The sequence below is a fragment of the Rhagoletis pomonella genome, unplaced genomic scaffold (assembly GCF_013731165.1).
Source record: "Rhagoletis pomonella isolate Grant_MI unplaced genomic scaffold, Rhpom_1.0 Rhpom_scaffold_00005, whole genome shotgun sequence".
Lineage (NCBI taxonomy): Eukaryota > Metazoa > Arthropoda > Insecta > Diptera > Tephritidae > Rhagoletis > Rhagoletis pomonella.
Window position 1 is genome coordinate 78,311,324 of NW_023458559.1, and position 15,216 is coordinate 78,326,539.

The following is a 15,216-nucleotide window of genomic DNA, read 5'->3' on the forward strand; positions in this document are numbered from 1 at the left end:
ATCTGGAAAATTTAAAACCTAAATTTAACGATGGGTCAGCTAGGTTTTGCGAATTTCTCGGAAACCAAAGGAACACCTAAATTAATTTTGGAGGCCCTAATTAACACCTAAAAGACACCTAATTCCTAGCTAATTTTCATTGATTTTTGGCGACTTGGGTCAGCTAGGTTTATGGACGTCGATTTGAGCCAACTTGAGAGAGTAATTTTTATTTCTCGCTAGCCCGACAAGTAAATACGAGTATATACTCGATAATTTTGTTTCGATACCAACTACTTTTTTTTACTGGAATCATTGTTTCGATACCTACTTGGTATCGGAAGAAAAGTGCTTGTGTCCAATCGATTTGAGCGAGAGCCATATCTTGAAGACAATATTTCTTCTATGGAAAGTAATTACTTCGTTTTTATGAAAAATCATTGCTTTAAGCAATGACACCGCCAACATTTAAAGTCTGGATATATTTTTATAAAGCTAGTGATACCACAAAAAAGTGCCAGCAATGCTTTGTAGCCGTAAAGTTTTGTGGGAACCTTTCAAAGGTTGCATTTTTGTGTAAGTAATCGTATTACTTCCAGTGCTACTAATGAAGAAACATACATATCGATACCTTCACTGAAAATGTATTGAAAATATTTGAGATAGGGCGTTTTTGAACCGAATTCTGAAATAGGGTGTTCTTGAAAAGTTTTCTGAACTTGCACATAGGTTCTGAGCAATTGTGTATTCTAGGCCTCCAACAATGGCCATGATAACAGCTTTACTCTCTCTGAGTCTTACTGTCTCCGACAACGAGCTTTACTCTCTATTTTAAGGACAGTGGTTTTTATACCTCGTAAAAAAAATTCATTGTTTACCGAACAATTATTGTTTAATCTTGCAAGTAAAGATAAAGTGATCAAAAAAAACGTAGTTTTACTTAAAATATCATTTGGAAAATTTTTGTGTACGTGCATATTAATGTAATTGGGAAATATGTATAAAAACTTTTTATCATGTTGTTGTCAAAGGCCATTATTTTGAAGACAGAATGACTGGGCTATCAGTCTACACCAAATTTTTGGGCTTATGCCCAATCGTCCGACTCAGTCTTTATATTTAAGGGTGTGGCATTAAATACTATTTCCTCATTCTATTACGTTCATATATTTTAAATATGGAAACTTATGCGCCATACTTCTTCACTTTTTAGCACTCCATAAAGGCATTAACTTCCACCTAAAGTTCATAATTAAATGATGACAAAAATGAAGAGCCTCATTACTTAAATGCTTACTGCTTGCTATACACTCGTAGCTTAGCTCTAACGACTTCCATGTGGCATCGGCTATATTCAAACGCCAGCACATCTTTGTTATATCTAACTATGTATGTACAATTGCTTTAGAGGGTCAATGTGCGTAGATACTGGCTGCTGTTGAGCCATTGTTAATGCTGACTTTGGCATTTTGCAGCTGGTTGTCTTTGTCAGTTGACAATTAACGCACCAACGTTGACCACAACAACGAATAGGGCATAATGCATCGATGTACCAGCACAAGTGCAACAATGAAGCGCAGAAAAGCTCGGATAATAACCTTCTGCTTGAGCTGATGCATCCAGCTATCGTTCAAATGCAGCCGCACTAGTCGCATTACCACTTATTTACTTAATTGAACGTTACTATGGTAATGGATGATAAAGCCATTAGCTGGTTTGGTTTTGCTTTAGTCATAGCTGCAACTGACGACCATCGTTGACCTGATGACAATGAATGTTGGTGTATCAGTGGCTTTTTGGGGCTACTTAACTGGTGAGTTTGCTGCCTCCTATAGGATAAGTGCATTGACACGTGACTGACTGTTTTGATTGCTATTGTTATTAGTAATTATGAGTCCCCATATACTTCATACATATGTAGATACACATATGCAATACGTTGTGGTTACATGTTTACGACTCAGAAAACTCGGCGAATTTATTGGTTAAAATGCATACACTATGTACAGCTGTGCAGATTTCGAAGTGGTTCTTGTTAAGAATTCGGAACATGATGTTGTCAGGGTAATCAAGGAACCTACAGTTTAACGTCGCTTCTAGCATTTGTTTTGTTTAAAAGAAGCTTATTTTGTATGGCAAAACTCACTTGGAGGTTTACTATTGCCATCCGAGGGACGATTGCTTAAAAATGGTAAATGGCACCTCAAACAACACGTTTACAGAACCACGAGTTTTCTACAGTAATTTTCAGGGTTCTATAAACTCATCAATTATTTGAAAGGCGAGTTGGCTTATGAAAAAGCTCAACTCATGAAGATTCAAAATAGCCAAAATACCCCATAATATAAAAGCTGTATAAGGAAATAGAAAAATTAAAAAAAGAATAAAAGAATAAGAACAGACTTAATAAAAATTGATTGTTAAATATTTAATTGCATATTTACTTCTTTTGTGCATTCCTTTTTAGTTAAAAACAGACTAGATTAATTTATTCTCAGTACTAAAAACTACGCAATTTTGGGCCAAAATAATTTTGAATCCAGAGTTTTAATTCTACATAATTTTTTTCTTACAGAATTTTGGAATTTTGACCCGAAATAATTTTAATTGCAAAGAAATTTCTTGCATTTTTTCCAGAATTCTCCACCGAACAATTTTTGAAAAGCAGAATTTTCTACTGCTCCCACTTTTTTACAGTATTATACTTATTGATAAAAAAGTAAGGAGTAGACCTAAAATTTGTTGCAGTGAGTCAGCAGCCTTACCGTTCTTTTAATTTTGTGTTGAGAAACACCGTTTTTGAGATGGTTAGCAGCCACTTTTCTCTCACTGGAAACAATTACTGATTTCTGACCCCACAAAATTAAGGACTAATTAAATACATAACACTAAAACTTCTCCAAAACCTCTACATGAATCTGTTGAACTATTTTTGCATTTCAGAAATTTAATCGTCTGTGAAAAATATCTTGGTAGTCGTAACTGCTAGCTATAGGCATACATATATATTTGACAAACAGCACGGGTGATGTTATCAACAGGAAAAGGATCCCTTTTTCCTTGCCATAAATTCCTTTAAAAATGTATACCTTTCCAAGGCTTGCACAATTCTTACCGGCAAAAGTGTCTTAATCTATGATCCGCCTTCAGAAATTACAAATATGTATTATTTATTCGAAAGTTTGTTTTTTTTTGTTTAACACTTTAACAAAAAAGTTAAATGGGATATAAAGTTGCAAAGCGGCAACTCAAATTGCCTATTGGCTGCATTTAGGCGACAGAAGCATTTTATTGCCCTCATTTCGTATTGTGACGGCAACATTTCACACGCATAAACAGCAATTTGTTTGTGGGGCGTACATTTTTCATTTTCCGTTTCAATTATTTTTGCCTCATTTTATCGATGCTATGCAAGCAAGGCGAAAGCATTTATGGCCGTATTCACCTACAAAAACTATAGGCATATTAGTGTAGAAGACGAATCGCGCCAAGAAGAAATAAAAGAATCATGAAGAAATAAATGAAGTTAATATGCAAATGCCAAAATATTGCCGCCACATACAGAAACCGCTAGAAAGTAGAAAAGCATTCAATCAAAACTCAAACTAAACTAGCTCCACGTATTATTTTGCTATGTTCTGAAACAAGCAGCACAAACAACTACAACACAGTCAACAATAAATTTTGGTTGTGTTGGTGGAGTGGTATGGCGCGGGCGAGCGATATTAATCTAATTTCCGTTTAGCGGCTGAAAAGGTAGCCGGAAGATGGAAAAGTGAAAATCACACCGCCAACGCAACTAAGCGAGTGAAAAGGTGAATGAATACAAGCATGACCCACAAAATTGTGCACGAAATCAAGAATTTTATTTCTGCGGTGATAGGTAATCTTTCTACCTAATTCTAGTATCTTTAATTGGGTGTAAAAGGACCAAGAACACTGCGACCTAGACTCTAGGTCCTAGAGGATATTTTGTACCTTTTTGGTCCTACATATGTATTTCATTCCCTAATAAATGCTAAAAGTAACTTAGTATAAGAATTTCTAATGATTTCAAATGTTTAAGCCAACGACAAACTTTAGCCAACAATGTGCTTCGACATCTCTTCATCTTCAAGTCAAAAACAGCATTCCGTTTGCGTGGCCAGGTCTATTCGGCGCATTTTAGAGCGCAGATAGTAGATACCCGGTGAGCAACTTCATGTTGTAATGTAATGTAAGTAAATTCTAGGGGTCACCGCGATCTAGACTACCTTTTTAATCCTTTTAATGGGACCTAGGCCTGACGGCCAAAAATTTTAGCAGCATCACTACTAAAAGCGAAAAGTTTCTTAGTAGACGATTCCTAACATGAAGGGCATTAACTGTGGAATTATTGAAATATTGCATTTTTAGTCTGGCTAATGCAGGTGCAGCACAGGTGAGTATGGCCGGTTTGGTAACCAATAAGCAACTTGTTGTTGGTACAAGAGATTTATACCTTTGCTAGCAAAAGGATAACCAAAAAGTCTGGCCTATCTAAGGCCCACTACCTCTCCCCAGTACTTACTGCATTCTGAGTTCATTGATGAGCCTGGAAGTGATCGTTCTATTGGATAGGGCTCTTATTGCCGCCTGGCCGTCTAAATAAATAACCTCATGTTGGCTCTACTCGTACGATTTAAGTTCCTTTGCCTGGACTATTCGCTCCCAAGTACTTACTGCGTTCTGAGTTTACCCACGCGGTTATTGTAAGTCTCCCACAAAAACAGACGCAAAAGCCAATTAATCGGTGATCTCGTTTCCCTCGAGCTCAGCGTGGTACTCAACATTATGCTATAAAACTTCTTGACGAGCTTGGATGTGATCAGCTTTTTTTAAATAGTGATGGATCTTCTGTTTGAAAATATGACTAAACAGCTCCTGCGAGACTGTAGGCCATATGCGCATTGCAATTTAGAGCCGTGCTTATAAACCTCCACACCTGTTCCGGGACCTATGATATGTGATTACAGGCATTCATTCTCTCTCTATTCTGATCAAAATTGAAATGAAATTTGCTCATGTAATCAGCATGAAAAGTAGGGATCTACGGGCCACTTGTAGATTCTCAAGCCATTCCTGGATGGTCTCAATATCAAGCTTACATATAACATCCTACCGAAAGTATTCTTTAACAAGCCAAGCATAAGGTCTGAAATTTTAAGAAAAAGCAATTGCTTAGCTTTTATTCATAATGCTAAAAATCTGTGATAGATGAAGGGTCCCAAGTATAGTATAGTAATTGGACGCAGGTTCGAGGAAAGTCTGCAAATGGGCTCATACCCAACCATATTCCAGGAGGAAGTCTGTGACCGTGAGTGTCTTCGTAGAAGGACTAACGGGGCCAGAAAAACATTATGTCGTAGGGTGAGGCAGCATTGAAGATCTTAGACTCATGTAGAATGATACTAAGGCTTGTGAATCGTTGTAAAACTATTTTGAACCGCCTAGGAGTCCACAATAGCGCGACGCTATGGTGGGTCCCAGCACATGAAGGATTTGAAACAATGAAAGGGCTGGCTGTATCGCAAAACATGGAGCCCAAATGCGGATGCAATATGCGGACTCATGACGGCCTAGGTGTAAGGCACACCTTTCAACGTTGAATAAGGGCGGACCCGATGACCTAACCTTAATCTCACCCGGCGATATCTCGAACATAGCGGACTAATTTAACTGAAGTATTGTCTAAAGTGGTAATAAGTTGCCAAGAAGTAAAAATTTAATAAAAGTTATGGATTCATAAAAAAATTTAAAGTTTTATTTTTTATGTGGTAAATTTCAACGGTGATTTTGGCACAATATCTACATGACTGACTGAACACTTTTGGGGCAAACTGTATATACTTTCTTACGTATTCCTGAATTTACATATATTAGCTCTTGCACGTCTTTAGGACATCTTTTCCTTTGACGTGAACTGACGAGCGTTAAATATTTCATGCTTGCTGTATTTGTCGCATTTTTTCACATTGTAGCTTATCAGCTGCCAACTGTGTACATATACTACTTGCATTCTGACCAACTAAATAATAGTACGTAATCTGTTTCTTTTTCCGCTAAAACTAGATTTTTCAACTTTATTTTTACTACAACTTTGCCAACACCCCAAGCACAGAAACAGTTAAAGCTACTGACACCTGTGAAAGTGTTGAAAGTTTTCGCATTGAAGATTTCACTTCGAAAACTAGCGCCCCACTTCCACGCCTTACATTCTGCATACACGCACTCTCCTGCATACTTTCGACCCACACAATGTTTACAAAAGCAGCACCCCAAATTTACTTAAAACTTTTGGGGCGATTTCGCTGGTTTTAGCCTCTTCGGGTTTGTTTGCATTTGTATTGATTTTTCTTCTTTACTTTTGCTGTTATGCTCTATTTAACTTGGGAACTGTTACCAAAATGGTGCGCCCAAAATGTTCGAAATGCTTTCTAGGCTAATGGCATACATAAAAACTCAGAATGTGAGCATATACATACGTATATATTCATGGGGTAGGCATGTACATACATACAAAGTTCGATTTTAACAATTGTATGTGAAACTTAAGCATATTATTGATTCAAAGATTTTATTGTTAGGCACTGCTGTAGTTGTTTTTAATTTTCACTATTTTTTACATATCATTTATGCTTTCGTGTTCCATTTAAAATTTTCATTGTGCATAGGAAAGTGCTTGGCTTTCGTGATAATTTCCCTGGTGTGCGCTAATTACTGGTTGCGCGCTTTGCTGTCGGCATGTCAATAACTAATTAAGTAATTAATTGAGTGGGACGCTTAAAAATACGTCAGAGCATACCTTGCAAAGGAAGTGGGTATGCCGTTGTAAATTACTGTAGTTTACTAATGAATTATAAAAAAGTCGAGTAACTTTAATTGTGCCGAAGGCAGTCAGTTTGATGCCAGCAGGAATTAAAATAGCACACTGCAAGCTTGCAGAAATTTGTCAACGATTTTTACCAAGAGAGGCATAAACGCTTAAAATAAAGAATGAACATTGCGTATATAATTTTTGAAAAAAATCAGTATGTGAAATCATAAACCTTTTTAAAAAATTTAAATGAAACATTTCAATTATTAAAGTTTATGAATGCCGTGTCCTTTTTTCGCACGAAGTCAGACGAAATGTAGAGGGATTTTAGTCGTGTTGGTCACCTTCAAAAGGTCGGAGTCTTTGCTCTGACAAGTCTGAAGTGGTCCACTACATCCTACTAGTTCCCGATGACCAAGGAGGCGCAGCGTAACTTAGAACATTTCCTTGCCGTTTACCTCAACACTGCCGGCAAGTGACATAGACACGATTTCGGGAAGGGGCACATCTATACATATGTGCCATACTTACAGTTATATTTTTTTCCAGTCGCTTACTCCGAACCGAAAATTTCATATTTAAATTTGCCAAGTTTTAAAAGCTGATAAAAATATTTATAAGGTATAACCGCTGAGCACTTTCGACGTTTGCTAGCATTTAAAAAAAATTCTCTCGCTCTCATTTCATCTGTTTATTTTGTTTTTCACTCAAGCTAAAGAAATTTATTTCTGTCTAAACCATGATAAAAACATTACAAGGTAAATTCATTCTCTCAATTCGTTGGCCATGATTTTGTTCTGACGTTTGCCAACATTTTAAAATCATATAAAATTGAAAAAAAAAATAATAATAATTTATAAACAATTGTTTTTGTTTGAGATTGAAAATGAGAATGTGTGTGTGAGTTTGAGTTTTGATTTTAAAATTATATTGTTGGCAAACGTCAGACTGCCTCTCAATGGTTTTACCTTGTTATGTTTTTATCATGGTCTAAACAACAAAATTTGAGTGTACGCAAATAAATAAATGTAAACACGTTAAGGTGAGGATTTTGGCCTACATTTAAGGATATTTTACCTTAAAGGCACTGCTTACATCTGGTCAAGTTATGTGGCAAATTATGTGCCGAGCACCCTTATGGACACTTTGGCAAATCCACTTCCAAACAAACCCTGCTTAATTTTTCCTACATATAGGGTATTTTGGGGAACTGAATAAATTTGACATTGGCCTGCTTGCAGAGGAACCCGGTATTTTCACAACCCTAATTTTTGCCTATATACAGTTTTTAGTTTTCCCAATTTTGAATGAATAAATCTTTCAAATCATAAATTGTCATTTGCGTACTTGAAATGCCAGCAAACATTCAAAAGCCCAATGGCGCACGAATTTAGCGAGCACATTTAAGAGGCAAACAAATTAAATTTGTAAAAGTTGTATAACTTCCAAAGTATAGATGTCTCGGCGAAAGCCATGGTTTATCACATCATAGCTCGATAAATATTGGTTGTATGAAAAAAAAATCAATTATTAGTTTTTTACTGACAATAATAGTTTGTGCTAAAAAGATGGAGTTTTCCGCTTTATTTAAACCAAAATGATTAAGCTACCTTTGCCCGTTCAGAAGATATGCCCAATCAAAGAAATGATTATGTTAATATTAAATTCGCGATTTTTCGCAAAGTAAGAGGATTATGCAAAGTAAAGTATATAGTATATATAAAGTATACGAATATAAATATTACCTGGACTTCTACTAATTTTTGTTTTTAAAATGTTTCCATCAGTCACTGTCTTACGAAACAATTAATATCTCAGGCTCTATGCTGAGGCACCCCTGAAAAGTTTGTTAGTTAAATCTTTGCATATCTCATATATAATTTTTGCAGATTTTTAAAAACATGGTTTTTTTTGAGCAACTTTCTAAATTATTCATTAACAAACGTATGGAAAATTGGACCTAAAAAAAAATTATTTTTTTTTTATAAATCTCTGGCTCTATGTCAATAAAAAAAATACGAATGGATTTTTTTGATACAACCAATATTTATGGAGTTATGATGTGATAAACAATGGCTTACGGCGAGACACCTAATATTTTGGTTGTTGTATAACTTTTGAAAAATGTTGTTTTTTTTGCGTTTACAAATACTTTAGAACCTCCTCTGCAACATATCCGAAAATCGAGCAAAAGTAGTTTTTGACCAATTGAAATAGTGTGGAATGCCTCTTATATGTATTTATCATGGGTCTGAGAATAGTATGCAGCTCTGAACAGAAACAAATAATTCATATAAAAATGCTCAAGGAATTAAACAAAATTTTCTTCTTTCAAAATTTTTTTAAACAGTTTTCAGTTCTCAAGAAACAAATGACCATATTTATTTCTTCGGGAAATTTCAAGCAACGTCAAAGTACTTTTAAAAGCAACGGAAATAAAGAAATCTTTTTCTTGTTATTCTTCTTGAGAGCTGGAAACTAAGCTTTATGGAGGAGAATGGAGTTCCAAATCTTTACTTCCTTCGGATCCTACTGAAATTTCTTTTGGGTTAATGAAATGCAATCGAACTGCTTTCGTTATTTTTTGTGAAGAAATCATTTTGTTTACGAATATGTGATTTTATAAGTAACAAAAAAGGTAGTCAATAAGGCATAAAAAGTGGTTCGGAGAAATAAGCAGGGCAAGAGTTATTACCCCAATATATTTATTCCTATAGAGTGTATTTTCTGTAGTGCATAACACTCTTCATCGATATGTATATTTTTATTCATATCTGTATGTATATATACTACGTTTAAATAACATTGTTTTTCTTTTATTTATTTTTTTCAGATATCAAAAAAGGGGGATTTTCACGTTAACATTGATATGCCGAAGAGTTAAATACCATAGTATGCGAAATTTTAGCCAAAAATATTTGCTGTCAAATAAAAAAAAATATTAATAAAATATACCTTTTGTAATATTATGCGGCTTATAGGTAATGTCATTTTTTACTTGGGCTTACACCGGTGAAATGTGTGATGCATAAGTACATAGTACGTATGTATGTATGTATGTATGCATATGCGGCTCTATAGAAGTTTATGCAGTTCCGATATAAAAAGAATGTGATGTATGCAATTCATTGCTGATGCGTTGATTAAAAACAATGGCTTTTGTCCAAAGCACATTAGGTGAAAAAGTACGAGAGTTCGTAAATATGCGGTTGGCTTGTTGGCGTTACCGAACGACTACTAAATGCAAAGTGATGGTTCGCCATTGAATGACAAGACGCGAATGCTGTCAAATGTGGCACACTTAAATGATAACTGAGTGGAGATAATTGAAAAAAAAAACATACACGTATGCACAAGAAAGAATACAATGTATGCACATACCTATTTGCAGTTAAAATGAATTAAATTTTATTGAAGCAATATAAATCAATTAAATAAAAATATATCCATAATTAAAATGACTCACTGAAATTAAAAACTCATAAAATTTTACACCATTATTTCCAGGACAAATTAAATTGAGAATATTTTGATACTGTGAAAGGGGTATTCAAAGCAAAGTCATAGTTAATTTGACTCTAATCTTCTAATCTTTATCCCCGCTAAATATATTGCGCAGGTCCTTAAAGGTTCCAGCAGCCAATAACGTAAGTGTCCTTATTGTGCAGGACGTTGGCAGAGCAAAAGCCTTCGGCGGAGTACAATTTGAGGCAGCCAATCTTATTGCCTCCCTAAAATGATGTGACCTGACAAGAGTCTCGCACTATTTTCAAGTTCCATTTCATACCCATTAATTTGATTGTTTAGCAGGTATCTAAGTGTTTCCATTTTGCACTGGCTTTTGAAAAAAATAATTTAGAGCGCAATTTCCTTTCGCTCTTAAACATTCGACAGCTTCTCTTATAACCGGAAGTGTGCCTCCGAAGGCACTGCAGTGGCATGGTATGCGGTACGAATTTTCTAGTTCTAGTTGTTCCTTCAGCCAATTAGATCGATCAGCGTAGGAACGAATTATGTGATTAACCTCAGATTGGCAAATACTATCCAAAATTGCTTCACAGCTGGATAAGTAGGTTTCGTAGTCTTACAGCAACACACAGATGAGGGCACAGATGAAGGCATGATGTTATTAAAAGACCCTCGTTACCTAGGAATGCTGTTAGACTGTAATATTGGAAGGAAGCTAAAAGAATAGGACTGATCTACTTCGGCTTGATATGCGATTTATTTCCTACTTTGCAGGATTTCCACCCTCGTCTCCATCCAAGCGGCGCCATCAGTTCTCTACATTCAACCTGGGACTATTCGGCACTCCCTGCGTTTACTTCTCGCCGTCGCAGATTTCATGTTGCTTCATCACACGATTATTTTTGCTTTCCTTAATGTGCTCTCTTAACGTCCTACAGGTTCTGTTGGCCTCCGCTTCTGGCCTGTACACATTTTTCAGACCTTCGATTTGCCCTTTTCACCAATTTCTTCTGCCTGTAGGCTTCTTACTTCGGCAAACTTGATTTAGCTGCCTATAAGAAGCGCCCATAAGCAGACAAAGGTCAAATTTGATCCAATCCGGACCGCCTCCCCATTTTTTCTTCCGTTGAGATTTTATGATAAAAGTCGAGCTCAGTACTAATAAACAAGTCAAAAAGTAACTCACCCCAACCTGAGATGACTCCTGTTTATGTCGAGCCTGACCGTAATTGTGATCCCATGCAAGAGAAAAAAATTTTTAGTTTGGTCGTAGCTCTTGAATGTGAACAATATCTGCCGCTAGTATGGAGCAGAAATGCATTTTGAGCGGCTAAACTGTGATGTTGTTTGGTTTGTAAGATGCGCATCCTGCCTCATTCATCACAGCGGAGTATGCCGTGTCGCCTGATAGTTGGCTTTCCTCTGTGTCGCTTTAGAATGCAAAAATAGGCCATGTAAGAATCGGAATGAGCCATATTCATTCAACGTATTGTCCACCAGGTAAGCTGATAAAAGTTTATTTCCTCCTTAACGCTGTTGGCCTACTCTGGCTTGACCTAAGCTAACTAACTTTTCGACGAATTAGGGTCATTACTATATTACTGACCTTTACAGCTAGGAAAGTGTATTTAATTGTTCACCGCTTAACTATTGGCCCAGCTGCTCGGCTCGAAATTTAATACCCTCTGATTCTGAAGTCGACAGCTCTCCTGCATGCCATTGTTGCCTGTTGTCCAGCAACCCTATTAACATGGAGGAAACGAGTGCCCCGGGATCCAGACGTTGCAAACTATCTGAAACCATGATCAAAAATCAATCGCGAATGTGAGAGGTACTGCGGAGTTTAAGCACTCAGCGCTGATTCCTAATCTAAGCTAGTTGCCATTCTAGCATCGCACGTGCTACCGCTGTGGCAAAAAATACCCGTAAAATACTCGAGTAGGGTTCCATCGAGTATTCCTTTACCTTTGCATGTCTATTTGGTAGGTATTTTGTTTTTCATAAATGGGTTTATCGCAAAGCATCTGACTATTTTGTTGCTAAGTATAGTATATCAAAGTAGTTGAAATCGAAAATTGAAATTTCCTCATTGTTTTGCACTTAGAAAGTTTGTATACACTTATTATAATGTAGAATTAGAAAGCATCAGATAAATGCATTTGAAAAAATAAACTTAATGAAAAGTAGAAAATAAAAAAAAATTTAACAAACGCAAATCAAACTGCGGAAATGAGTTCAATTGGAGTGAAAAACCTACTAAGGTACAGAGTGTTTCCAAACAAAAGGGAAAGTAAAATTTATTAAAAAGAAATTTATAAGCAGATTGAATAAAAATGTAAGTGAAAAGCATTATCCCGCGAACAAGTGACGCGACAGCACGTCTACGTCTGCTTAAATGGCCGCGACTGGGTACTGAGGTAAGCACAACCTGCCCTTCAGCTTTGCACTTAACGCACATCACACCACCCCAAAATGTCACTCAAAGCACTAAAGAATGACATTGCAGTGTAAAGTATTTCTTGGGGAAACCAACAAAGTTGTAACAAAAAAGCCAATGAAAATTACTAAACAAGTGAATTGAAAGAAAAACGCGAGCAACGACAACGTCGTCTTCCATTAAAAACCAAATAAAAAGAATATCTTCAATGCTCCCCCCCAACCAACAAATAAGAAAATAAATAAAATTAAAAACTAAGCAAACAAAATATACGCACACGCACTCCTACACACCGCCTACCCGTACACACACAACCACACACACTCGCAACACACAATGCTGCGTAGCTGTGTGTGTTTGGGTGGTGGTGCGAAACGACGTAGCTCCTCGCTAGAGGATACCTCATCGTGTCGGTCATCAGAAATTGAACGTGTGGCCAAACGCATGGAGACCATGACCGTCTATACGAAAACCACATCGACCGCAAAAACGACAACCACAACAACAAGCAAATTACAGCAGCAGCAGCAGCAACAGCAACAGTTGCAGGAAAGCAACGGCAGCGGCCGCAGTACCACTTCCAGTCTATTGCAGTTCTTCCAATCGAAAACGTGGTACCGGCATTGGCGAAAAACGGAACGCTCGATGAGCATGTCAAAGACCGAACGAAGTGAGTCATAGTTGTTAAGAATATTTGCGCATGCATATACCAGTAAATACAGTACATATACATATGTATGTATGTTTACACATTTTAAAATATTTAATTGAAATGAGTGAAAGGAATGACGTGATAGCTGCATGGAAGGCGAATACCTTGATTGGGCGCATAAAAATGCCAGTTGATTAAATTGAGTTAACAGTACGCCTAAGCAATCAAAGTTTATGGTTGGGTTGATATGGAATTCTTCAAGTCCGGTGCGGAGCAAAGTAAATACTTATTTGTTTAATAAAACCTATTTTCGTATAAATACTACTGAGGTTACTAAATTTAGCAAGCTGCCTAAATACATAAAGCTCAAGTGACGCGTGAAGCGAATTTATTATAAACGCTGTGTTTGTACGAGTACTTATTATAACAATAATAATATTAATGACAAATTAGGCGGGCAGTGTAGGCAAGGGACATTACTATGATGGTGATACGCTGGTATACGTCACTAAAAATAGGCAGTTAAAATGCGGGTATTTAATATTTATAACTAATAAATATATATGTTTCATATGAATATTTACTGTAGTACACCTGCTGACTTTTTGGACATGTCAAAAGCAGCGGCAAAAATAAGATTTATGAGCACATGGCAAGTCTAAATAAAGAAGGAAACAACTGTGCATTATATACAGTGGCGAAAATATAAATTGGGAAGAGACATTTTAGCATTCCCTTTCTATTATTTAATTTTTATTATTTTTTATCAAAAGAAAACCATGTAAGTCAAAATTTCAGACTTTGTACAGAAATTATAAAAATTCGAAAAAGCTTCATCAAAATTTTGCGCTTTTTATATATATATATTAAGCAGCTAGGTCTTACCCTTGATTTTTCGCAAATTTTTTTTCGTCGAAGTTGTTGGTCATTTTCTCCATACAAAAAAATTGTCGAACATATTTTGTATGGAAGAAAAAAATTGCCAAACATCAATGGTAAATCCTAGTTAGTTCAGACTTGCACTACTACATCATAAACATAATGGGCTACAAAACTTAATTCTAAAAAATCCGATTAAAAAGTTTAAAATTGTGATCAACATTTGTTAAAATGTAAAGTTTGAAATTTCGATTTACCTTTCTTTTTTTTAATTTCGTAAAAAATTAGTAAAAAATTTTTACACAAGGAAAAGTAGCCAAACCGTGCTGAAATGTCTTTTCCCTATTTTCTTTCTCGCCACCGTACGTTGCATAAGTACGTCACGTCATGACGCGTCATGCGGCTAGTATTGCATGAATGTTGCGCATACGCCATGTCCGACCCAGTTGTTTAAAAAAAAAAATAAATGAAATTAGCTGTGCGTATTAAGGGATGGAAACGAAAAAAAAAGAATGTGACGTAGTTGAAAAAATTACGACAGATCGGTGCTTTTTGCATTTACATAGTTAGTTTAGAGGTGATTGGTTGGTTGGTTGGTACTAAAGTGCTGCACAAGCGCACTTGGTTTCACCTGAACAATAGAGCGACCTATTGTCTAGACCAGTGGTTTTCAAACTTTTAGAAGCCGCGACCCCGTAGCTTTATAAAAAAGGATGTTTCGTACGAGGTGTGAAAATATGGGCGCCCCGTTAAATTCTTCTTTAACACAAAGAGGTGAGGTGGTTGTCCAAGGAAAATGTGTTATTGAATTGAGATCGGAATTCAATATTCAGACATTTTTAGTCAGTTGAACATCTCAAAGAGTGTTTGCAACGGAGAGGCGATTACATGATATCGGCCAAAGATAAACTAAAAGAAGATAACATTGACAAATACATAGTTTAGGAAGAGCCTGCCTGAAACTAT

At 36.2% G+C, this 15,216-nt stretch overlaps 2 protein-coding genes across 3 annotated transcripts in view; one reads left to right on the forward strand and one right to left on the reverse strand.

Moving 5' to 3' along the window:
- LOC118739647 (probable deoxycytidylate deaminase) overlaps positions 1 to 15,216 on the reverse strand; it is a 90,547-nt gene that overhangs the window by 1,727 nt on the left and 73,604 nt on the right. The gene's annotated exons all lie outside the window — the stretch shown is intronic.
- Positions 12,432 to 15,216, forward strand: part of LOC118740231 (serine/threonine-protein phosphatase with EF-hands pef-1-like) — a 56,655-nt gene continuing 53,870 nt past the window's right edge. The window contains exons 1-2 of the mRNA XM_036471728.1: positions 12,432 to 12,699; positions 12,789 to 13,389. Coding sequence (XP_036327621.1) covers positions 13,056 to 13,389 — 334 coding nt within the window. The 5' untranslated portion in view covers positions 12,432 to 12,699; positions 12,789 to 13,055. The remainder of the gene's footprint in view (positions 12,700 to 12,788; positions 13,390 to 15,216) is intronic.